This window comes from Zootoca vivipara, chromosome 2 (assembly GCF_965207765.1).
Source record: "Zootoca vivipara chromosome 2, rZooViv2.hap1.1, whole genome shotgun sequence".
Lineage (NCBI taxonomy): Eukaryota > Metazoa > Chordata > Lepidosauria > Squamata > Lacertidae > Zootoca > Zootoca vivipara.
In genome coordinates, this window is record NC_142584.1 from 105745347 (window position 1) to 105770929 (window position 25583).

The window sequence follows — 25583 nt, forward strand, 5'->3', positions numbered from 1 at the left end:
CCTGGGCCCAGGGACAGAGCTCTGCCAAAGTTTCTAGTCTACTTCTTCCACCCACACAGGAGAAAGCAGCAAGTGAGAGAGATATAGTCTGGGGGTGGGGGAGGTGTCATAGGAATTGGCAGGCACATTGCAGCTTAGCCTCACATGCTAGCAGGCTACTTTTAAAGTTTTACTTATTACAGTGGTCCCTCGACTTACGAATTTAATCCGTTCTGAATGGACCGTTCTGAACCGTTGCAGACATTTTGTATGCAAGAAAGTTTTATTTGTTTGACATATTTCGCCAAGTATTGCACAAAGGTATACAGGTACAAACCACCACAGAAGAAGAAGAGCTGGATGGGGGTTGAGAGCAAATGAATACATTCAAGATCAGTATAGACAAATCTGTCAGTCCTTTTCTACACAGGTGGGTGCTCCAAAAATATTCAGGCTGGCATAGGAGAGGGAGGGCTTGGCTATAGTACCAATCACTCACTATGAAATTTAACCGTGCTTAATAAACCCCTACAAACAATAACAAATGGTTCCGCTGCAAGATCAACTGAAGTTAATTTGATTAGTGCAAGGAGGGATCTGTAATCAGCCTCCCATTCATTCAAGGAGGGGACGGGCAGGAAAGACCTGGGGAGGAGCACCCCCCTCTTTCTTGCAAGCAAAATTTACTTTTCTGATTTGTGACCCAGCTTAACAGCACTATTTAGGCCACTCAAAGAACCATACCCAACATGAAGCTTTCTAAACAACGGTTTGTCCAATCGGCACTTGCAGTGTACATGACATGGGATACGACCACTGTTAGCAGCAGGCTGGCATCGGACACAGCGATAGGTCTCTGTATTGCGTTGATTCTTCCAAAGCACTCGAACAATAGTTTCAGTAAAATGAAGGGGGGGAATCACCCCTTGCACGAGAGCACATTTGCTATCTCACACTGTAAGCTTACGGAAAGTGCAACAGTGCTAACCCCAAAACCCGTGAGCTCACCATCTGGAGTATTGTGAATTAAAAACCCACTCAGATTATTATGACATTAAAACCCACTAGTGGGATTTGATGCACACGAGAGTTCAATGCACTGCAATGTTCAAGATCATGTCCAAAAACATTGGCTTCCTTGCATTTATCTATCATGGTTGAAGTGGGAACCAAGCTGAGAATAGAAGGAGCCAATAGCTACAAATCTCACATTTGGCTCACATTTCTTACTTGACCCTTGAGTTTTGAAGGTGAGCACACCCTCACTAGGAGGTTTTCCATGTCGCATTTAGGATGAAGATGGGCAAAAGCAGAGAAGCAGGCATCTCTAGAAAAGGAAGCTGTTTACATTTCTATTTCTGGTGGAAGGCTCGAGTTTTATCAGCTGGGCACATTCCAGACTTGACGACTCAACATCAAGAGGCCTCTTCAGAGAAGAACCATGAGGCTCTTTAATCAAACTGGGGTTTTTAATAAGGCTAGATTGAGGCAGATCATGTTGTAAGATAAATCACATCTTCATCCAAGGGAAAAGAGAGACACACAAACCAGATTGAAATCTTTTCTAACTGCAGCAGTGTTTGTCTGTAAAGATCAGATCTTGAGTACTGAGAACCTTTTGCTTTTGTATCGTACAGCATATTCTCTCTGTAGGTGCTGGGAGAATTGTGGTAGAGCTGAAACAGGAGAGTCAGGTGCTTTGGATGGCAACCAGGTTTGTCATTGGGCTACTTGGGTGAGACTGTTCAGCTCCAGTTAGCTTCATTCCCCACTTGGTTGAGTTCTTGGGTGAACTGAGAAAGGATGCTCATCTCTTGCTCAATGCCTTGGAGCCTCTCTTCAATGGTGGACAAGGTCTTCTGGAGCCTGTCCACAAGATTACTCAGTGCATCCTGGTTCATCAAGACCTTGCGGAGAGCTTCTTGGTTCTTCAGGACGGCATCTGCGCAGAAGAAGAAACTCATTTATATCCCACCGTTCCTCCAAAGCTGCCTTGAGCGCTGGCATGATTCTCCTCCCAACGACCCATTTTATCCTACCCTATTAGGTTGAACGAGGATATGAATCAGGTCCACCTAGTCCAACTACTACAGACCCGGGCTCTCAAAGCAGCCTCTCCCATCCAGGTTCCCTTAAGGAATTGCTGGATTGCGTATTGAAGAGGCGGCAGAAGATGTGGAAACAAATTTGGTGGTTATGTTGGGAAAGGGAGGGAATGGGGTGATTAATTATGGGATATTATAATGGATGGATTTAAACGGTCTGAAATTGGTATGACATAAGGAATTCGCTGAAATGTCTGGGAAATTTGGCTCCAGCAGAAGGGGGGATGGTTTTAAATACTAATATAGAAGAAAGGGAAATAGAAAATTTAAGAATTGAATTATAATACATTTCTGGTAAAAAAATGTTAAGCAAAGGGAAGAAATATAAGATAAAATAATGGGAAAGTGGAAATGATTAGATTTGGAAAGTGGATTATTAAAAACGATAAAATTGTTATGTGTAAAGTAGAATAGAAAAGTTAAGCGTAAGTATTAATAAGGTTTAAGATATTAATGTGAACATTGCTTAAATGGGTATATATAAGGGACCGAGTGGGGGGTAGTCCATAATTATATTGTTATGATAAATGATATAAATAAGATGTTTTTCTTTTTCTTTCCCTTTCCCCCCTTTTTTTTCTTTTTGGATATTCTTGTTTTAAGATTTGTTGATTTTTTTTGCATATATATGCTAATGGAAAATCAATAAAAATTATTTTTTTAAAAAAGGGGGGGGAGGAATTGCTGGATTGCAACTTCCATCATCCCTGGGCCACCTGACATGCAGGCTGGGCTCGATCGGAGTTGTACAAAACTTCTGGAGGGCACTGGATTGGGGAAGGATAAATTAATACAGGGGTTGCTAATCACCCAAATTGCATGCTTATAAGTATAAACATGGCCACCTAAAGGCAAGCAGAGGGAGAGGGCACAATACCATTGACTCTACTTAGGTTGAAGCAAAATAAAAAAAATCCTTCAGTAGCACCTTAAAGACCAACTAAGTTTTTATTTTGGTATGAGCTTTCATGTGCATGCACACTTCTTCAGATACACTTGAAACAGAAGGGCCAGACCCTTATGTATATACAGAGGGTGGGTGGTGGGTGGGTTAGGTTGCATACACACCACACATTTAAACAACCTAAGACTCCTGAGAGCTGTCATTTGTCAAGGGTGCTGGGAACTGTTGCCCTATGAGGGGTAAACTACAGTTCCCAGGATTCTTGGGCTGGTGGGCAGGATGTTCTTTAGATCTGTAGCGTGTCTGCACCCTTAGCTACACCACTGGAGAAAAGCACAGAACCCGCCAAGCCATTTGGCTTCTCGGTCAGCCAAATCCACATTCGCCAGCAGAGAATTCTTACCGAGCACCGGCGCGTGCTGCTCCCTGCCGTTGCCCAGATGCATCCCAGAGGCTGCCTTTGAAGGAGAAGTTGCCTGCCGTGGCTGCGGTGGTGACAGCGGTGACAGCGGCGGTGGCAGGGGTGACAGGGACGGCAGCAGGGGTGACAGCGCCGGTTGTAGCTGACTTTGATGTGCTCCTTCATCAGGGAACCCATGAGAGCTGACTTGATGTACTTGGTACGCAAAGTCATGCCCTATTTTGGGGAGAGAGAAAAAGCAGTCATGGCATGAGCGGGCCCAGCCCAATGCTTCCCCCACAGATGATTCTCATTTCAACATTGATGTTTGGACAGCACCTTTTAGGCTGGCCTTAGGGCATAACAATGCACACCTTTGTCCTCCTGACAGATGAGAATGACTGGGGGAGCTCAGGAGCAACAGCTGGAGAGATTACCATTACCACCACCCCCTCTGTCATTACTGCCCCCCTTTGCCTAATAGTTGGGGTGACCATGACTGCTGCACATTTGATTTGGGGCTTATCCCTACTGTGTTTTATGTGGAGAGTAAGCTTTCCAAACCACTGTTAATTCTCTCTTGTCCACATGACGTTCTCCTCTAAATCCCCGCCTTTCCATATTTTCTGTCCCAGATTTTCTCGTACCTTCTCCTTTTCAGAGTATCCCAGGGTGCATTTGATTTAAATCAAATCAATTTAAATCAATAGTCACTAAGACTTGATTTAAATCTTTTTTCCCCAGAAAGACTCATTCTTGCTGGTATAATCTTAATATTTACAACCAGATGAAGGTTTCATTTTTGGAATAATAATTTTTCCGAGTAGTTTTTACAGTTATATCAAAAAGTACTGATTTGGTTATACTATTAGAAATACTTTGACAGATAACTATGAAATTATTGTGAGGTTTAATAAGTTAACTGTTTATATTTGGACAACTTTTCTTCTGTACTTTATTGGAAGGAGAAAAATAATCATTTCCTTAACAATTTAAACAATTTATTTAACTAAAACAATTATAGCATATGTATCCATGTTTGTTAACTGATGTGGTTAAACAGTTTAAAAAACAAACAAACCTTAGACTGAGTTTTAGCACACATGAAAAACTTAAAACAAATCCTTATTTCATGATGAATAGCTTTAGGACTATAATGTAACTTAAATAGAAAGCTATCTTTAGAAAGATTTTCCCTCCAAAAGCATTTCACAGTCACACCTCGGTTTAAGTACGCCTCGGTTTGAGTATTTTCAGTTTAAGTACTCCACGGACCTGTCTGGAACGGATTAATCCACTTTCCATTACTTTCAATGGGAAAGTTCGCTTCAGGTTAAGTACGCTTCAGGTTAAGTACAGACTTCCGGAACCAATTGTGTTTGTAAACCGAGGTACCACTGTATTTTAAAAATCCAATTTAAAATTTAAAAATCCAATTTAAAATTTAAAAATCCAATTTTAATTTTAAAAAAAATCATTGATGTTTATCCACCCTGGAGTATCCCTTGTATAAGAAAATCTGGACTGAGGGAGGGGAAAGGGTAGGAAGGCAGCAATTTGGAGAACATCATACACACAAAGCAGAATTCACGGAGGTTCACATCACATCAAACAGAAAGGACATCCCCGAGTCCTCTGGCTCTCTTGGCTTAGAGGGGGTAGGTGACAAGGTCCGTTGCCACTATTCATTTCTCTTTAAGTCATATCCACACAATATATTTAAAGCACATTTCTCCCCCCCCCAAAAAAATCTATCCTTAGAGCTACAATTCCCAGCACTCTTAGCAAACCACAGCTCCCTGCAATTATTTTTGGAGAAGCCATGTGCTTTAAATGGATGGAATGGATGTGAGCTAAGTTAGGTATGAAACCTTCAAAGTTCCCGAGGAAGTAGAGTGGCAGTTTGTTGTTGGCACTCAGTCAAATCCCTGAAGGATTTGAAGGGTCCCTCCTGCGAGATTTTGCTCCTCAAGCTTCGGAGTCCAAGAGTGACTTCATCCCACAAACCAGCATATAACAATTCACCACAATGAAGTTATCTTGCCTAGCAAAATCCAAGCTGTGTAAACAGCAGTACTTTTGACCACTTCCTATTCATGACAAAGGAGCTTGTGGAAGAGAACATCCTAGTGCAGTGGCTTTCAACCAGTGCTCGGTGTCACCCTGGGGTGCCATGAATGATAGGGATGCTACAGGCAACACTGGCCTCTGTTCCTCTCCCCCCCCCCCACTTGATGCCTTTTTGCGTCCCTCCCTCCTAAAGGCTTGCACAGCTGTTTGTTGCAGCAGCCCTGGCTACAAGCTCCCTCTGGGGCTGGGGCTAGGTGCTTCCCAGGCCCCTGTGGGGCAGTGTGAGGAGGCACCTCTCTTTGGGGCGGGGGGGGCAGCTCAGAGACCAGGGGTGGCAGCTGCAGCTGCCCAGAAGACTACCAAGGAGAGGGGAGAGGAGGCTAAGGGAGCCCTCCACAAAAGAGGGTGTTTGAAAAATGGTAAGAGGTTGCCAGCTCTGCAGGGAAGGGGGTGACATTACTGGACTTCTGAGCCCCACAGGGGTGCCACAGAAAGAATGTAGTTGGCCAAGAGAGCCATGGACTCAACAAGGTTGAAAACCTCTGTCCTAGTGGATTTCATCCCAATGGCTCACACCTGTCCCAGTTCCTGCTTTGCTGACCTTAAAGGCATTGGTCTACTCAAGGTAACCGTCTCCTCTTAGTAAGCTTTCTTTTCTTTTTTTTAATGAAATGGGCCCTTTCCCACTTCCTCCCTTAGCTGATGGGTAAGTCACAGAATAGAAAATGTAAGGCAACTGGCCTTTCCGGAGTGAGTTTGAAGAACTGGGGCTTCCACTGGGTTTTAAAAACTGGGGCTTTCATTGGGCCTAAACTCCTGGGCTAGGACGAGCATCTATTGCTCCGTACCAAGTTGAGCTCCAAGTCTCCAAGTGCTTAGCAGACTGGACACACCCTAATGAGAAGTTGGAAACAGCTACTCTGCTGGCTTTCTCTCTTTTTGGTGGCCAGATTTAAAAGGAGGATTTCAGAGCCTGAGAACAAATGTTCAGAACCAAACAGACCAACAAATACAACACACCCACACACCAAACTCTAAAGATCCCATCATTTTAGCTGCAGGACCCATAGCCAAGGCATGCCCCCTCCTACCCTGGCCTTTCACTCCCGAGATTTTTTTTGGGAATGGCAAGTGTTTAGCTTTGCGTTGCATTTTAAATAGTTTTCAATGACAACTACAACAGTAAAAATGTACGTCCATAGCCAAAAAGGGGCTCAGTCTCGACCCCGTTTTCATTTAATCATAATGCCCAACAGCTCATCTGCCCATGTGCAGAGTGCATTTGCCTCATTAGCCAACTACGCCTTTACATATCTGTGAATGAGTCAACTGAAGAGAAAAGGGATCTCCTAACTCCGATCGAGGAAGGTGAAGGAATCCACCTTTTTTTTTTTAAGACGTCGAACTTGAAACCCCCTCCCTGAAGCATTGCCGCTGTGGAAAGGGATTAAAAAAGCTCTTCCCAGTAACTGAGCCCTGGAGAATCAGGCGCTGCTCCTCACCCAGTTCGGCTTGCAAGTCTTCTTTCAGGGCGACGGCGCCCTGCACCAGGGCCACGATCCTTGCCCCCATCTCCTCCAGCCTCCCCACTCGCCCTTGCATGCCGGACACCTTGCAGAAACCTCGCTTCACGCCCCAGCTGACCGCCCCCCCTCCAATGATTATATAGGTGCAGAGTTGCAGCCGGACGCCGAGCGCCGCTTCCCGGCTCCCCCCCCCGCGGTTTCCCTTCAGGTCCGCCTCGATCCGAGGCCAATCAGGCTCCCGCATTCTTTCCTCCGGCTTCGTCGTTCGATTGCCTTGAAAAAAAAATCAAAGCGGGGAAATGGCGTGGGCGGCGGCCGCTTTTGCTCTCTTTTCACCCCGTTCCTCGTCTAAACGCTTTCTTCCTCGTTTTCAGTCGGGTTCTTCAGCTTTCCTTTAATTGCTGCTGCCGCTGCTATTGTACTTTTTAGAGCAGAGTGGTTCTCAAACTTTTTTTCCCTCTGCGCCGCGCTGATTTTTTTTTAAAAAATTGATAGAAATTCATCGGAAAACAAAAAAAGAGACAAACCCCTGGTAGTGCTTGATTTAGAAGAGCATCGCTTGTGATTTTTAAGAGTATGGCTTGATGCTCTTGCTCTCGTTTTGAAAAGGTATCTATCCATATTCTGCAAATAAATTATTCTGATACCATGCAACACTAAAATGTTTAAATGTCTCTTTGTCCTTGAATCTTTCTGCCACATCCTTTGAGAACCGCTGTTGTAGAGAATTTCTCTATCCTATTTACACAGGCCAAGTTATCTGTAGGAAATGACCCTGCTCCCTGGCATTTAGGCTTTCTTAGTTTATTTCCATTTTGTCGACCGTTTTACTATCCAAAAGTTCTCAAAGCAATTTGTATGCACTCACACTCTCTATTACATTTTATATCCTTCCTTTCCTCTAGGGAGCTCAGGGTGTGGCCGTACGGGACATCACCCCCAGCAACATTTTATGCTCACAACAACCCTGTGAGGTAGGGCTAGACTGAGAGAAGAGTGACGGGCTCAAGGTCACCAAGTGAGCTTCCTGGCCAAGTGGGGATTTGAACTCTGGTCTTCCAGAACCTATTTTAGCACTCTAACCACTGCGCCACACTGTAAGTACAATAAACCTGTATCAAATTATTCTTGTAACAAAATACAATTTTTTTGGGGGGGGGAACCCCACACCCACACCCATAGCCATAATATAAAATAAATAAATTCAGAGAACACGACTACAAGGTGGTAGAATTCAAAATTTCAATCAACACAACATACATGCAATTTTGTCATCTGTTTCACACAACCACTAGAAGCCTCCGCTGCCTCAAGCATGGTATCTGTCAGCTACTCGTACTCAGCAATATTACAACCCAAGTACGGAGGGTCGCTGCCAAGCTTAAAGCAATAAGATACAGTCTTAATACCTGAAGAACTAACGGACTCATGTCCTGCTTCCATTGAACCACCTCAGATTCTCTCAACTGAGAGAGGCGTAGGATTGCAGGTGCATAGAGGGATTGCACTGTTAATTTATTTTAAAAGCAGTGTCGGGGGGGGGGTGGATCGGGACCACTGGGGCGGGGGAACTCCCTTTCACAATGTTTTCCCTTCTAGATCTCTCGCACCCCCAACTATAGGCACTCCTCCCCTCGCAAAGGAACACATCTGGTTGAAAACCAGGCTAGTTTGCCATCCAGGAGGTCTCTGTGCCTTTAAGAGTTAACCAACAGAAGTTCAACAGGGGAAGTTTCCCATGATATGGGGAAGCAGTGGCAGGAAAAACCTTCCATCTCCCTTATTTCCACCTGTTACCAAGCTGTTAGAAGCCTGGCCAAACAAAAGCAGGAGGGTATTCAGAGTTTCAAGGATGATGTTGTCTTCCTTTATTGAGGTTCACCTATATATCATATAATAATAATAATAATAATAATAATAATAATAATAATAATAATAATAGCAGCATATAGTATAATAATTGTAATAGTGATTTAAAAAAATTCTGTAGTGCTGAATTCCAAATAGAGTGAGTTCATTTCAGACAACTGTTACATTGTGATTTCCCCACAATAATTTAAAAATAGAAAATAAGAAGAAGGAAGGGTGGGTACAGAGCAAAGGATGCAGAACCACAACTGGTTGGGGCTTTCATTAGCCCCTCCACCACCCCAAAAAACAACAACTGTTGCCATAAGATTTCTTTGCTGACATCATTCAGGCGTAGTAGGTCTTAGGCGCAGGGTTAGAGTCTCCTTGTCATTGCTCCAGCATCATTTCCTAAATTGGGCAGAAGAGGGAAAACTGGAAGAAGTGGATGAAAGGCAGGGAGGATAGTCCTGCCCAGGATTTTTTTTTCTTAACTCTGTGAGGCAAGTCACCCTGATTTCCATTTTACAGATGGGGAAGTGAGTCTAAAAGATTGTAACTGGCCCAAGGCTATCCAGTGAGTTTGTAACTAAGCTGAGATTTAAGCCCAAACCTCTTGGATCCCGAGTTATTTACTTTCAAGAAGTTTCTAGTGCTCATGGTTATGTGTCTGAAACTACATGTTCAGGGGTGTGCCTGTGGTAAGTCCTCTACAGTTGCCATTCCCCATCCCGACGGCCTCTGGTTGATAATCATAGAATTGTAGAGTTGGAAGGGGCCCTGAGGACCATCAAGTCCAGGCACCCCCAAACTTTGGCCCTCCAGATGTTTTGGACTACAATTCCCATCTTCCCCGACCACTGGTCCTGTTAGCTAGGGATCATGGGAGTTGTAGGCCAAAACATCTGGAGGGCCGCAGTTTGGGGATGCCTGATCTAGTCCAACTCCTTGCAATGAAATTGCAATCCAATTCACGGCTCTGAGCATCTCTTTATTTAGCTACCGTGTTTCCCCCTTTTTAATACGTAGTCAAAAAGTAAGCCATGGCAGGGTTTTTAATCATTTGAGAAATGTAAGACATACCCCGAAAATAAGCCATACTTCCGCGATGTGCGGAGCAAGACCACTGAGCGCCCCAACCAGCTAGCGGGACCCAGCATGCTGGCTGCAACAGGAGGAGGAAGCCTGCTGGGTCGGGTCGGTGCCCGGAAGCGGTGGCTGCTGCTGCAGCGCCGATAAAGCGTGCAGCAGTGCCGCACGGAGCACCGAGGGCACAAGCCAGCAGGACCCAGCTCCTGCAATGCCGGCCATGGCAGGAGGAGGAAGCCTGCCAGGTCGGGTTGGCGCTCGGAAGTGGCGGCGGCTGCAGCGCTGACAAAGTGCGAAGCAGCGCTGCACACTCTGTGTGTGTGTGTGTGTGTGTGCGTCCGTCTCTTTCTCTGTGTGTGCGTGCGCGTCTCTCTCTCTCCCTGTGTGTCTTTCTCTCTCTCTCCCCCTGTGTGCGCGTCTGTCTCTCTCTGTATGTTTGTGATCGCGTCTCTCCCCCCCCTCCCCGACAGAGAAAAGGTGCCGTGCAGGTTCCTCTTTGGCTCATCATTCAGCTGCCCTGGCCTCCTTGCCGAGAGCTGACGCCGCTCCTCTCCCCCTCCTTCCCGCACGGAGCACCAAGGGCACGAGCGTCAGGAGGAAAGAGAGAGGGGCTCGTTGCTTGCGGAGGGAAAAGCGTGGGCTCGTTGCAGGTTTACCTCACAGCTGAGGGGGCAGCAGGGGCCAAGCACCTTCCCACCCCTCCCCAGAGCCCAGCCCGCAGGCTGTTCCCCTCAGGAAATGCGGCTCTTCCCGTCCCCGAGGAGAGCCGCCAGCCCTGGAGCGCCTCTCTGCCGCCCGAGGCTCTCGAAAGGCCGCCTCAGAAGCAGGCAGCTCCCTTACGCCATCTCCGTATCCCGCCGGCGGGGTTACTCAACCCGTTCGGCAGGACTGCCCCCGCCCCCGCCTCTTTGCAGAGTTTGTGCAGCTTGTGCGGCTCTGCCTAACTTCTTGCGCGGCAGGCAGGCGGGCGTCCTCCCATCGGCGCGGCGAGCTTTGCAGAATCGGGTGCTGCAACTCGGAAGCCGGCCAGGCGAAGCTTAGCTGCCAATCAAAAGGACAGGGGTGTACGCAAGACGTTCTCCTTAGTTGCTTGGACCAGTTTGGTGATGGTGATAATGATGCCCTTTGTTGAATCGGTAGAATTGTAGAGTTAGAAGGGACCCTCGGGGGTCATCTAGTCCAACCCCCTACAATGCAAAAATCTCAGCTAGGTCATACATGGCAGGTGGCCATCCAGCCTCTGCTTAAAAGCCTCCAAGGAAGGAGAGCCCTTGACTCAGGATGGGTAGGAGGGGAAAGGGAGAGAATAGAAGAGGCAGAAAACGGAAAGGACCATAACAAAGTGGCAGAGCACCCTGTGCTCTGTATGCATAAGGATCCCAGGTTTAACCCCCAGGTACCCCCAAGTTTGAAATCCTGGAGAGCTGCTGCCAGCCTGGTTGACAGCAATAATGGTAGAGGACACACGTAGCATTAAAAAATCCCAGTTTCAATTGCTGCAATTGCTTGCTATGTATTATGTATTGTATTTAAATAATCTCCTTATTTTCTTGTTTCATTTAATGGATGTTATGTACATCATGTTGTGCATTATGTTACAGTATTATGTTGTAAAACCTGGATAGCTCAGTTGGCTAGAGTGTGGTGCTGATAATGCGCGTGGAAGAGAGCGCTGAGCATCCTGAGCCAGTGGGACCCAGTTGTACCGGCACTTTAAAAAAAAGAAAGAAAAAAAGACACCCCCTGAAAATAAGCCACCGTGTGTTTTTTTGAGGGAAAAAAGTTATAAGACGGTGTCTTAAAAAAGGGGAAACACGGTATCAGCAGTTCGAATATGTGCAACGGAGTGAGTTCCCGTTGCTCTGTCGCAGCTCCTGCCAACCTAGCAGTTCGAAAGCACACCAGTGCAAGTAGATAAATAGGTACAGCTGTGGCGGGAAGGTAAATGACATTTCCGTGCACTCCGGCTTCTGTCACGGTGTCCCATGAAGCGGTTTAGTCATGCTGGCCACATGACCCGGAAAGCTGTCTGTGGACAAACGCCGGCTCCCTCAGCCTGAAAGCAAAATAAGAGCCACACCCCACAGTCGCCTTTGACTGGGCCTAACCGTCCAGGGGTCCTTTACCTCTTTTATTTAGCTCTATTAAAAAGTCCAGGTGTCACATGGGCAATGAGCAGCGGCTGCTCAGCACTAAGGACCTGGCTTTTTGCACATGGTCAGGGCCTGCCTTTATCACAATCACAGGTTTCAGGCCTGTCTCTTACCTCATAGGGGAGTCCCGTCTTTCCAAACAAGCTCTATAGCTGCCCCTTTAAGCAGGGGCTCGATGTCCCATGCTGTGACAATTTGCAACACCTGCTGATTTCTTCCTCTAGGGCTGTTATTAAAGGCAAAGGAGCTGGTCAGTCTTTTGCAGGTCAGCAGCAATCCTGTGATCAGCTAGGATATACAGTGGTACCTTGGGTTACAAATATTTTGGGTTACAAACACTTCGGGTTACAAACTCCGCTAACCCGGAAGTAGTACCTCGGGTTGCAAACTCTGCCCCAGGATGAGAATGGAAATTGTGCGCCAGTGGCGCGACATCAGCAGGAGGTCCCATTAGTGAAAGCGCATCTCAGGTTAAGAACGGTTTCGGGTTAAGAACGGACCTCCGGAACTAATTACATTCTTAACCCTGGGTACCACTGTAACGAAGTGCCCAAGGCGGGAGAATATACACTTCTCAGAATGAGGCGTGGGAGAGAGGAAACAGCCTCTTCCCTAAGAGACTAGGGAATTTGCTCAAACCCCATCCTCTGAATGCTGGGCCAAGAAAAGACCTGATTTGTGGAATGAACCGGTTATGGAGAAAGACAGTCCTTTAGGATATATATTCTATATTATAAATCTGGACTTCTCAGCTGGGTCCTGGCAGACTTTACTGTTAGGAACTGATGGCAGAAGGAGGTTTAGATCAATCGAGGAGCATCAACGGACAAGGCTGGTTTCCCACTAAGGAAGCGCCCCCAATGCTGATTATATAGAATCATGGAATTGTAGAGTTGAAAGGGGCCAGCCCCCTGCAAAGCGGGAATCTTTCACCCGACGTAGGGCTCAAACTTATAACCCTGGGATTAAGAGCCTCACAGTGGGGATCTGGCGATTCAAGGTTGTGCGTGGATGTGGGAATTTGGGATTCAGGGTCAACTCTGTCCTGGACCTTTCCCCCTGCGGCCTTTGAAAAGGTCACGCTATCTCATCTTTTCCATACCCTCCAACATGCTACAGAAGAACATCAAGACATGGATCTTTTCGGGCTGCATGCTCACATGAGAGGCGACTTGCACCAGAGGACCACTGCCACCGCTGGGCCCCATTTTTAGACTCAATCCCATGCTTCTTTCTTACTCTCAAGCAGCACCCATTGCTTCTGCAGAACTTGGCCAGACTGGCCCATCACCCAGTACTTGCCCTGGATACCATAAAATGCACCTGGTATCTCCTATGCATCAGCAGAAGTCTAGTGTCCAGGTCAAGGGAAGCAATAGTACCACTCTATTCTGCCTTGATCAGACTACACCTGGAATACTGGGTCCAGTTCTGGGCGCCACAAATTAAGGGCGTTAACAAATTAAAATGTTAACAAGCTGGAACATTTGCAGAGGAGGGCAACCAAGATGATCAAGAGTCTGGAAACTAAGCCTTAAGAGAAGTGCTTGAAGGAGCTGGGTACGTTTAGTCTGGAAAAGGGGAGACTGAGAGGAGATATGATAGCCATCTTCAAATATCTCAAGGGCTTGTCACATGGAGCAAGCTTTCTTTCTTCTGCTCTGGAGGCTAGGACCTGAACCAATGGCTTCAAGTTACAAGAAAGGGGGCCCAGATTAAACATCAGGAAGAACTTTCTGACGGTTAGCACGGTTCAGCTGTGGAACAGACTCCCATGAGAGGTGGTGGACTCTCCTTCCTTGGAGGTTTTTAAGCAGAGATTGGATGGCCATCTGTTATGGAGGCTTCAGCTGAGATTCCTGCATTGCAGGGGGTTGGACTAGATGATCCGGGGGTCCCTTCCAACTATACAATTCTATGATTCTATGTACCTCTAATAAGGTACATAAAACACCATTTCCATGATGCCCGCAAGAACAGAGGTATGCCTGGGTGGGAATATGCATTCCTCCTCTGCTCTGCTCATTGCAAACATCTAAGCCCATTCCCAACAACTGGCATTGTGAGCCAGTTCAGCTGCTCATGGGGGGGGGGGGGAGAACACGGTATACATTCCACCAGGGATTGTATCGCCTCATCATGAAGAGATGCCGGTCCTACCGTTGGGCAAAGTGAGGTGATTATGTAAGGAGGTAGATGCTGAAAGTGGGTGGGGAGGCACTGCTGTTTCTTCCAAGTTCCCTAGCTGTGTAACCGCCTGCCGGGGGAAGACCTGTATGCACCCTGCTGCTCTCAAGTAACACTCAGCTCCCGGTTGAGATGGCGCCATCCTCTTCTCCTCTGCCTCAGGCAGCGAAATGTCTTGGTCTGGCTCTGGACACATGATTTGCTGCACCTTTCAACACCCCCTGCATTGAAGAAACTCTGTGTGTCATTCAGCGTCGTGCTGTCACAATCGTTCTGTCAGCGCAAGCGTTTCTGCTTGCCAGGTGGAACCAACTCCACTTTCCTTCCCCCCTCCCCAGCCGTGTGCTGTTCTGGGGGCTCTCCTGACACCCCCACCCCACCTGCCAGCTGCTTTGGGAAGTCGTTTGGGGACAAAGCCCTGGTTGCCCTAGCCGGATTCCTTCATTTGGTTGGCCACTGTGAGAACAGGATGCTGGACAAGATGAGCTGCAGGCCTGATCCAGCAGGCTCTGCTTGCGCTGGCTCCCACTTGGTTGAATCCGGCCCTCTCAGAACATGGAAACACCATAAGAAGAGGCCTGTATGGGGGAGGCCCACAAGCAGCTTCCCCACGGCTTCCTCCTTGGGATTCCTCCTCCTCTTCTAAAACACTAGCTGTCTACATGCAGGAGTTTTGTTTTGTTCTTTAATGTGAAGAAGTGCTCAGATAGTCTTTCCTCCACGCCCATAAAACACCCATTCTGAAATGGTACCGTCCCAGCAGAGCTGTTACCTTGTGCTTTTTCAACATCAGCTGAGGAGCGGTGGTGGAGAAAAGGCAAATACTTCCTCTCCTGCCTAACCCTCAAGCAAAAACAGATCTGGAAGTTGAGGTTCATCACCCAGTTAGGAGGTGGGGGGAAGTTGCGGCCAACCATCTTGGGCAAGGGTGGACGCCCAGCCTGAGCTGCTTTCCCCCAGTCTCCATGTATCTGGGGGCAGGAACCCCTTCATGCCCCATCCCTGCAGACCCCCAGGATGGGCGGCATTAGGGATGGGGCTTTGGAAGGGAGTTGAGACCTCGGGCCATGTGGGAGCAGCTGGCGGGTTGCTGTTCCTGTCTCCCTCACCCCACCAGGGCGGCATGATAGAGAGAGCGGGCTCGGGAACACTCGGGGCCGGCTCCTTGTAGCGCTTGGAGCCCCCTTTCCCACCCTCGGCCCCTCCCCGCGCCCCTCCCTTGGGGGGCCGGTTGGCCGTGTGCGTGCGCTGGTGGCGGTTGCGGTGGGAGCTGCGGCTGAAGCATTTCCCGCACACGGGGCACTGGTATGGCTTCTCGCCCGTGTGGACCCTCCGGTGCCTCTCCAGGTGGGAGACGAAGCCAAAGCTCTTGCCGCAGGCGGTGCACTCGTACGGCTTCTCGCCCCGGTGGGTCCGCTGGTGCGTCAGCAGCTGGGCGCCGGCCACAAAGCGCTTCCCGCACTCCTTGCACTTGTGGGGCTTCCCGCTCGAGTGGGTCCTCTGGTGCTGCAGGAGGGTGGAGCTGACGCTGAAGCTTTTCCCGCACTCGTTGCAGCGGTAGGGCTTCTCCCCCGTGTGGATCCTCCGGTGCCGGTCCAGGTGGGAGCTGACGCTGAAGCTCTTCCCGCAGTCCCCGCAGGCGTAAGGCTTCTCCCCCGTGTGGATCCTCCGGTGCCTCTCCAAGTGCGAGCTCCAGCTGAAACTCTTCCCGCAGTCGGCGCACCCGTAACGCTTGCTTTCGGCCGCATGGGATTTCTGGTGCTTGACCAGAGACGCCAGCTCCCCATAGGTCTTCCCGCACTCGGTGCACTTGTGGGGCCTGTCTGGCGAGTGCACACGCTGGTGCCTCTCAAGGTGTGAGCTGACGCTGAAAGCCTTCCCGCACTCTTCGCACCGGTACGGCTTCTCGCCCGTGTGGATCCTCTTGTGCTTGATGAGGGCCGAGCACCAGCTGAACTTTTTCCCGCACTCCGGGCACTGGTAAGGCCTCTCTCCCGTGTGGATCCTCTGGTGCTTCACCAGTGACGAACTCTGGCCGAAGCCTTTCCCGCAGTCCGCGCACTTGTGGGGCTTCTCCCTGCAAACCGGCGGCGAGGGAGGAGGCGGTGGCGAGGGTGGGTTGGGGGCGGCCTGTTTGCGGCTGCATTCGGCGCATTTGGTGGGATCCCTGCCCCCTGCCGGGGACGTCCCGAAGTGATGGAGGGCGGCCGCGCTGAGGTAGAAGCTCTTGCCGCAGTCCACGCACTGGCGCGGCTTCTCACCCGTGTGGATCCGCTGGTGCCTGTAGAGGTGGGAGCTGCGGCTGAAGCTCTTCCCGCAGTCGGTGCACTGGTAGGGCCTCTCTCCCGTGTGGATCCTCTGGTGCCTCTCGAGGTGGGACGTGAAGCTGAAGCTCTTCCCGCATTCAGGGCACTCGTACGGCTTCTGGCCCAGGTGCTTCCTCTGGTGAGCGGCCAGGTTTGCGCTGAGGTTGAAGCCCTTCCCACAGTCCGCGCACTGGTAGGGCTTGTCGTTTGCGTGGGTCCTCTGGTGCTGCACCAGGGTGGAGCTGACGGTGAAGCTCTTCCCACAGTCTTTGCACTGGTATGGCTTCTCCCCCGTGTGGATCCTCCGGTGCCTCTCCAGGTGCGACCCGACGCTGAAGGCCTTCCCGCACTCCTTGCAGGCGTAGGGCTTCTCCCCGGTGTGGACCCTCCGGTGCCGCTCCAGGTGAGAGGTCCAGCTGAAGCTCTTCCCACAGTCCTCGCACTTGTACGGCTTGTCGCCCACGTGGCACTTTTGGTGCTTGGCCAGGGCCTCGGCCTCGGAGAAGCTCTTCTCGCACCCGTCGCACTTGTGGGGCCTTTCGTCCAAGTGAAGCCTCTGGTGCCTGAGGAGGTTGGACTTCTGGCTGAAGCTTTTGCCGCACTCGGGGCAGTGGTGGGCCCTCTTGGTCCCTTGTGGCATCCCAGAGGGCAACAGGAGTTTGGAAGCGCTCGCTGCCTGCCTTTCCTTCTCTGCCTTTCCTTCTGCTGCTTCTGTGTGCCTCGGTCTCCCTTCTGGCTGGCTCTCTCCTTCTACTGGACTCCTGTCCAGGGTGCTCTCTGCCTGGAGGTCTGTCTTGCTCAAAGCCTCTTGCTGATGATGGGTATCCTCATTCTTCCTTCTCCGCTCGTCACCTAATGAAACAAATGAAGCAAATGTGAGCTGCCTTCTGTGGTACACCTTTCACCACAACTTAACTGTTGTTGTTTTTTATTCATTTTCAATTACAATAATCCATGGTAGCCTCACTATAACAATGCCGAATTACATACAATTACCAATCCCAATCATTCGAATGCCAAATTATATAATTTAGGTTGCCTTCCACGTGCTAGAATTGATAATTTAATTTGTTTCTGCTTTCCAAGATCTTATTCCTCTCAATTACATTCCATTCAAAATAGCCACCCCTTATTTAACAACTGCAGTATTAATGACATCCATTCATCTTGGCACATTGAATGATTTATAAACTTATAGGTGAAGCTGTGTCCTTATTCCTCCTATGTGTGACAATTATTCTGTCCATGATATTCCTTCCAGTCCTTGTAAAATGTTATGTCTATCTTTTCCCAGCTGATGCTTCCATCATGCCTTGGGCAGAGCTAATATCCCATCATTATTTCAAAAGTTCTCCATTGCTCCATCACGTGGTTCATTGTTTTACAACTTTTACCAAAAAGCTCCCAAAGATCTATGTTCACGTTGTTTTACAACTTCAACATCAGCTGCGAAAATCACACTGTTCCAGTATAAGTCCTGTTTTGAAATCTTCCCGCCCATAACTTAACTGAATGGGATGGTTGGGATATAATAATAATAATAATAATAATAATAATAATAATAATAATAATAATAATAATAATATATTATTTATACCCCGCCCATCTGGCTGGGTTTCCCCAGCCACTCTGGGCGGCTTCCAACAGAAGAATAAAATAATTGATTAAAGATTAAAAGCCTCCCTAAACAGGGCTGCCTTCAGATGTCTTTTAAAAATCTGGTAGCTGTTTTTCTCTTTGACATCTGATGGGAGGGCGTTCCACAGGGCGGGCGCCACTACCAAGAAGGCCCTCTGCATTATCATCACCATCACTTATGTGGGAAATGATGCTCCAGTTAAAATATAAATTCCACTTTTGCGAGGTGAGCAAAGGGTGAAGACACATGGAGTTCTCTGTAAATTCCATGAGGGCACTCTGTGAGCTCATATCCTCTCTTTGCCCAGGCAGGAAGGGTAATAATAATAGGAGGATAATCCTTATCACTTCTTCCCACTTGAGGAATAGTCTCTCATGCAGCTGTAGGGAAAGGATGCAGGGTCTGTGTGCCCCTGAACACAGGCACCATATTTCATCTAAACCAGGGTTTCCCAAATGTGGATCTCCGGCCATAATCCCTGACCACTGGTCCTGATAGCTAGGGATGATGGGAGTTGTAGTCCAAAAACAGCCAGAGACCCAAGTTTGGGAAGCCCTAATCCAGGCATCCCCAAACTGCGGCCCTCCAGATGTTTTGGCCTACAACTCCCATGTTCCCCAGCTAACAGGATCAGTGGTCGGGGAAGATGGGAATTGTAGTCCAAAACATCTGGAGGGCCGAAGTTTGGGGATGCCTGCCCTAATCTAAACCTAATCTAAACCATGTATTTTGTAATTTAGAAAGATACTTTTCCTGACTTATTTACTGCTATTTCCTGCTTGAATCAAATGCGCAACTTTATGTAAGCAAATAATATTACAGTATTATATTTTTACATTACAGAGTTCTGTGTTGTTATTTTGTATAGACGGATAAACAAAGGGGAAGCTCTGGTCTGCAAAAAGGCATCCTGGATAACTCTAGAAAGCTACACAACTTTGTTCCAAGTTTCCATGTTAGTGTTGGAAAGGATGGTAAATTCTTAACTCTGCTAAACTAGATGCTAATCTTACTCAAGTGAATAAGAGGAAGGATAATTAATAAACAATGTACAGTATGCTATCCTACCTTCCAAATCCATCCCAACAACTTAATCACTTAGCCCTTAATGACTGGCATCTGACTGCATCCTCCAATGCCAGAATGGGAAGAGTTGCCGGGGGGCGGGGGAGGGAATCTCTCTGTCTGGTATTTGATCTGCAATGGCTCATTCACACATGCAAGTCACCACTTGATAACCAACAGAGTTATTGAGTGTTGAACATGTAGATGAGAACCAGTCCTAGAAATGCTACGAGTGACTGAAAGCGACACAACTCATCACACCACCTCGTTGAGGTCGGACCTAGCTGGAATAGCTCAGTTGGTAGAGCATGAGACTCTTAATCTCAGGGTCGTGGGTTCGAGCCCCACATTGGGTAAAAAGATTACAGCATTGCAAGGGGTTGGATGACCCTCGTGGTCCCTTCCAACTCTACAATTCTATGATTCCTTGCCAGAATAGACCACGTCTGCTTCAGGAGAGCTGAAGTTCAATTCCATTTTTTAAAATGCTGGTTCCTCACCTGGGCTAGACTCACTTGGCACCTCCCTTCCCTCCGGCTCCTGAAAATCTGGAATCCAGGGGTCTTCCCCTCGGTCCATCCAGGAGAGCAGGTCAGGTTTGGAAAGTGGAAATCCAGCTGATGAGAAAACAAAGGTGGCACTTCAGTAAAGGTAAAAAGGTAAAGGACCCCTGGACGGATTAAGTCCAGTCAAAGGCGAATCTGGGGTTGTGGTGCTCGTCTCACTTCCAGGTCGAGGGAGCAGGTGTTTGTCAACAGGCAGCTTTCCGGGTCATGTGACCAGCATGACTAAACAGCTTCTGGCGCAACATGACACTGTGACGGAAGCCAGAGTGCACGGAAACACCATTTACCTTCCCGCCGGAGTGGTACCTATTTATCTACTTGCACTGGCGTGCTTTCAAACTGCTAGGTTGGCAGGAGCTGGGACAGAGCAACGGGAGCTCACCATTGTCGCGGGGATTTGAACCACCGACCTTCTGATTGGCAGGCCCAAGAGGCTCAGTGGTTTAGACCACAGCGCCACCCGCACCCCTACCCGGCACTTCAGTACCATGAACAGGGCCCCATCCCTCTTTCTTGCTGGGCACGGTGGCTCAAGTGACGCTTGCAGTGCAATCGTATACAGGTCTTCTCAGAAGCAAGTCCCACTGCTCACAGCCAGACTATGCTGTTACGAGAGCCACCAACGTATGGGGCAACCCTAACTGTATCTACTCAGAAGTCAATCCAACCGAATTCGCTGGGGCTTACCCCTAGGTCAGAACGTAAAAGGAGACCTGCTGGATCAGGCCAATGGCCCAACTAGTCCAGCATCCTGTTCCCACAGCGGCCCACCAGATGCCTATGAGAAGCCCACAAGCAGGATCTGAGCGCATGAGCCCTCTCTGTTCCTGAGGTTTCCAGCATCTGGTGTCTGGAAGCATCACTGCCTCTGATTCAGTTTGCAGAATTTTTCCCCTGAGTGCAGAATGCGGGTTGATACAGCAAATCATTTCCTTTGTTGCTGTTGTGTGTTTTTTCCCCTCATGGAGCACGACGTTTACTGCATGGGACTCACCTGACGCCAGTCCTCTGCGATGTGAGTCGGCCAGCGCAGTGATCCGGGGAAGGCTGATGGCCATCTCTTCTGCTAACAAGAAGATGAGAAGATGCTGTCAGAACACAAGGCAGGCTGGCCGGTGCGTTTGGCTTTGAGCATTGAGATGCCGCTGGCTAACTTCCCCCACGCTAAAGCATTCTCCCAGCGCAAACGCTCTTCACTGCAGCAACACTCTCCTCCCTACCTTACATAGTGGCTACGAAGGCCGAATGCGTCAGGGAATAAGTTTTTAAGTGCAGAAGCCACCAGAACATTCCGGTACATTCTGCTTTCAAAGGTTCTCAAGTGTTCTGGAGGGCACAGAGACGGCACAACTCTTGTCTTTCTACTGCACTACCGTATCTCCAAACTTCAAGGACGTTTGCCCCGGAGACAGTCTATATCAACTGCCTGCCAGGGAGCTAACGTACTCCTCCGTCCTGTTCTTACTTTCATTTTGGCATTTATATTCATGCAGTGTATTTTTTTTTGACTACTGAAACTGGATTTGCTCTAAGGAGCTGAGTTTTGCCTTGCTAGGGAGCTAGCAACAAACGGTAAAATGGATGCCTTAGTAAATCTCTACTCAATACATTTTCTGCCATCTGTGTCTTTATGGAATCCACTTATCTGCCAAAAGTTCTGCTATTCCACTAACCAAATGATGATCTGCCAATCAGTGTAAGCAATACTGAACCAGATGGGTCAAAAGCCTGATTTGAGATAAAGGCAGCTTCCTATTCACCCTTGCCCACGGAGTTCTTGGGGGCTTAGTAGAGACCTATAGGGACACAGGCGGCGCTGTGGGTTAAACTACAGAGCCTAGGGCTTGCTGATCAGAAGGTCAGTAGTTCGAATCCCTGCGACGGGGTGAGCTCCCGTTGCTCAGTCCCAGCTCCTGCCAACCTAGCAGTTTGAAAGCATGTCATAGTGCAAGTATATAAATAGGTACCGCTCCAAGAGGGAGGGTTAATGGTGTTTCCGTGTGCTGCTCTGGTTCGCCAGAAGCGGCTTTGTCATGCTGGCCACATGACCTGGAAGCTGTACGCTGGCTCCCTCGACCAATAATGCGAGATGAGCGCCGCAACCCCAGAGTCATCCGCGACTGGACCTAATGGTCAGGGGTCCCTTTACCTTTAGAGACCTATAGGCTTTCACTGCCAGTCCTTTATATTATGGTAATATATTTCAGCAATAATCATAGCAATAAAAACAGGCGGTCTCGCAGGCTGTTTCTTTTAAAAATCAAAGTGCAGCTAAATGTATTTTTTTATTTACCTTTTCGCTCTGACACGACAGGAATGTAGAAGGACTTGTAAAGAATGGAATGGCGGCGACAGAATGAGGAAAATGTCAATTGTGGAAGGTAATGCACGTGGCTGTCTAAAAGGAGAAGGTCCTCATGTTCCAGGGTCCACAATTGCCTCACTGGCACCGCTGGAATCCTTACCCAGAGAGATTAGCGTCTCATAATTCTCCTGCATGATATTCCAGCAGAGGGCTCAGGTGGCGAGGCCCTGCTCTCTTGCAAAGCGCACCTTTGGTCTCGGAGGCCTCTCGCATCTGTAAGGAGAAGTTTGCCCATCCATCAAACTAGCCCTGGAGGAAAACCTGCCTGCCCAATTTGAAATGCACGTTTTCTTAACCCTTTTCCTGCCCACGCGTGAATGACGTTGACTTTGGAGGTTGGAGGGGGGGGGAACAGCCCCAAGATATGACCTGTACATTGTTGCAAACATTTGAATGGATGTTTTCTTCCACATGACAGGTTCGGGGGACCATTTTCAACCCGAGGTTCCATATTTCCCTCTGGGCAGCTTTCCAAGGGCCACATGCCAGAGGTGGGCAGGGCCACAGGCAAAAGTGGGTGGAGCAACACGTTTAAATGTCACCTTTGTACCATAGACTGGTTTCTACACACTTCCACACACCTTCCAGAAAAGCGATAGGCATATTCAGAGTTCAGTGACTCATTCCTGCCAGGATAAACTTGGGGTGCACTTAGAGCATCGAAGACATTTCACTGCAGGGTTTCCCAAACTTGGGTCTCTGGTTGTTTTCGGACTACAATTCCCATCATCCCTGACCACTGGTCTTCCTAGCTGGGGATTATGGGAACTGTAGTTCAAAAGCAGCTGGAGACCCAAGTTTGGTTACGCCTGCCTGAACTATAAACCAGGACTGCACACCTACCTGAGTAGCAGGGATGGGCTCTTTGTGGTGCCTAGTGAAAAATCAGAAAGAAAGAAGGGTTAGTATGCAACAAACTGGGTATAAATAAAGGGACACTAGGGACATTTCCCCTCTTATACCTATATCCTAGGTTTCTTCCATCATGGGCCCCAAAATAGACTACATGTGGTGCCCAGGCGTTCTCCTTTCCAGCCACGGACCAGACCCAGGCCTGCTTAGCCTCAGCAAGGTGGTGGCTTCATGTTCCCCTTGGACCACACCCTGGGACTACAACTCCCATAATCCCTGTGTGGGCTGGGGCTGCTGGGAGCTAGAGTCCAGCAATATCCAGAAGGCCACAAGCTCTCCATGCCAGCCCTGGTGTCTCTGGCCCCACCATCTCAGAACGGCAACACCACGCCAATATTTAAGAACTCCCTTGTTCCACCCACCTTGGCCTTTAGATGCCTGGTGAAGGGGGTTCTTTTCCTGAGACCTTCTAGGTATTTGACAGTTTCCAGAGGGGTGACCAGAAGGGGAAGAAAGGGAGGCAGTGAGCGATTTTACTTTCTTGGGCTCCTTGATCACCGCAGATGGTGACAGCAGTCACGAAATTAAAAGACGCCTGCTTCTTGGGAGAAAAGCAATGACAAACCTAGACAGCATCTTAAAAAGCAGAGACATCACCTTGCCTACAAAGGTCCGTATAGTTAAAGCTATGGTTTCCCAAGTAGTGATGTATGGAAGTGAGAGCTGGACCATAAAGAAGGCTGATCGCCGAAGAATTGATGCTTTTGAATTATGGTGCTGCAGGAGACTCTTGAGAGTCCCATGAACTGCAAGAAGATCAAACCTATCCATTCTGAAGGAAATCAGCCCTGAGTGCTCACTGGAAGGGCAGATCCTGAAGCTGAGGCTCCAATACTTTGGCCACCTCATGAGAAGAGAAGACTCCCTGGAAAAGACCCTGATGTTGGGAAAGATTGAGGGCACTAGGAGAAGGGGACGACAGAGGACGAGATGGTTGGACAGTGTTCTCGAAGCTACGAACATGAGTTTGGCCAAACTGCGGGAGGCAGTGCAAGACAGGAGTGCCTGGCCTGCTCTGGTCCATGGGGTCATGAAGAGTCGGACACGACTAAACGACTAAACAACAACAACAACCTGCAATGCAGGATTACACTTCATGCAACTGAGAACCTGAACTACAGCCTGTGAAAGTTTATGCCATAATAATTTATTCAGCATTCACCCTAAAGTTTATGTGGTGACTGGTCTTCACTGAGCACTCATTCAGATTTGTTTGTGGGGTGTCATTTGTTAATCCCACACTTTTCAGTCTATTTCCAAGTCACTTTCCCAACTACAAATAGCCATGATTGTTTAAATATTAGTTGTACAGAGTAGGCAACCTTTGGCCTGCCTGCCAGCTGTTGCTGAACTACAACTCCCATCATCCCTGGCTTTTGGCCATGCTTGCTGTGGGTGATGGGAGTTGTAGTCCAGCAAAACATGCAGCGGGCCAAAGATTTCCCACACCTGCGCCAGAGCTTGAATCTGCTTTAATTGCGCAAACCCAAATTTCCTGGCAAAATAGTGACAGTGGAAGTGCCCTTAGTCTTTGTTTATTTTAGAACATAATGTATTTGTGTTTTTATATTGTGATTTTATGTTGTGAACTGCCCTGAGACCTGCGGGCAAAGGGTGGGATACAAAGTTAATTTAATAATAATACATTCATGGCACTTTGCAGTGCAAATGATTAACAAGGCAATAGGTCAACTAAATACACATACCTAAAAAAAGGTACTACAAACTCATTTTATGCAAGAAAATTGGGACAGTTGCTGTTTCTAATTCTGCCTGGGTTTTGCTCCCTTCCCGGGTTCATTGGTTTGTTACAGCGACCCCATTCTTATTCCGTCTTGCAGCTTTATCATTTACACGTGTTAACTGCCTTCTCCGTAGATCAAGCGGCAGAACTTGCATTGTATGAACACTAATTTTTTAAAATAAAATAAAAATCACTAAACGAAAGCATGCCCTCATGCGCCACCAGTGAACAGCAAATCCTTGGCTGATGGCAGCCGATAATTCTTCATCGCATAGCAGACCACCCGTGGAAAGTGTGGGGCGGGGATGGGGCGGGGTCACCCCCTTCTTCTTTCACCAACCTGCTGCTTGTGAATGGGAGCATCTCCCGGAGTGCCAATTCCGTGTCAAGCGAGTGCGCGCACAGCTTTGGGGGTTTGCGCAGGATGCAGCTCCGAGACGCGCAAGGCGATCGAGGCAGCAGGATGAGCCTCGGCCCCTCCCTCCACTGCCCCCACCCACCCCAGTCTTTTGCCTTCAGCTTCCTGACATACCCCCCAACCTTGGGGCATTCCCGCAGCCCGGGATCGGCTCTCGTTGCGAGCCGGAGACCTTCCCACCTTGGCCGGCAGGTCTCCCCCGGGCATCGACTCCGGCTGGGGCGCCGCCAGAGCAGCTGATCCGGCCCGCTTCTCAGCTGCATCCGAGTCACCCAGGAAGCTCAACGCCCGGAGGAAACACGCAGAG

The 25583-nt window shown here is 48.6% G+C and overlaps 1 protein-coding gene and 1 non-coding gene across 9 annotated transcripts; one reads left to right on the forward strand and one right to left on the reverse strand.

The window, feature by feature from the left end:
- Positions 1 to 243: 243 nt before the first annotated feature.
- Positions 244 to 25583, reverse strand: LOC132591602 (uncharacterized). Of its 8 annotated transcripts, XM_088662694.1 has the most exons (10): positions 25199 to 25357; positions 23046 to 23076; positions 22303 to 22415; positions 20832 to 20903; positions 19772 to 19888; positions 14235 to 17419; positions 12188 to 12300; positions 6961 to 9243; positions 3392 to 3625; positions 244 to 1921 (listed from the first exon to the last, which is right to left on the reverse strand). In XM_088662694.1, the coding sequence occupies exons 3-6, from the start codon at positions 22334 to 22336 to the stop codon at positions 15147 to 15149; spliced, it is 2496 nt and encodes an 831-aa protein (XP_088518820.1). In that variant the 5' UTR covers positions 22337 to 22415; positions 23046 to 23076; positions 25199 to 25357; the 3' UTR covers positions 244 to 1921; positions 3392 to 3625; positions 6961 to 9243; positions 12188 to 12300; positions 14235 to 15146. The 8 variants fall into 8 exon arrangements, with proteins under 8 accessions (XP_088518820.1, XP_088518822.1, XP_088518818.1 ...); XM_088662696.1 differs by having other exon boundaries at positions 12188 to 17419; positions 22131 to 22415; positions 25199 to 25583; XM_088662692.1 differs by lacking the exon at positions 25199 to 25357 and adding an exon at positions 25457 to 25559 and having other exon boundaries at positions 12188 to 17419.
- Positions 19550 to 19627, forward strand: TRNAK-CUU (transfer RNA lysine (anticodon CUU)). Its single transcript has one exon. It is a non-coding gene; the product is annotated as a tRNA-Lys (tRNA).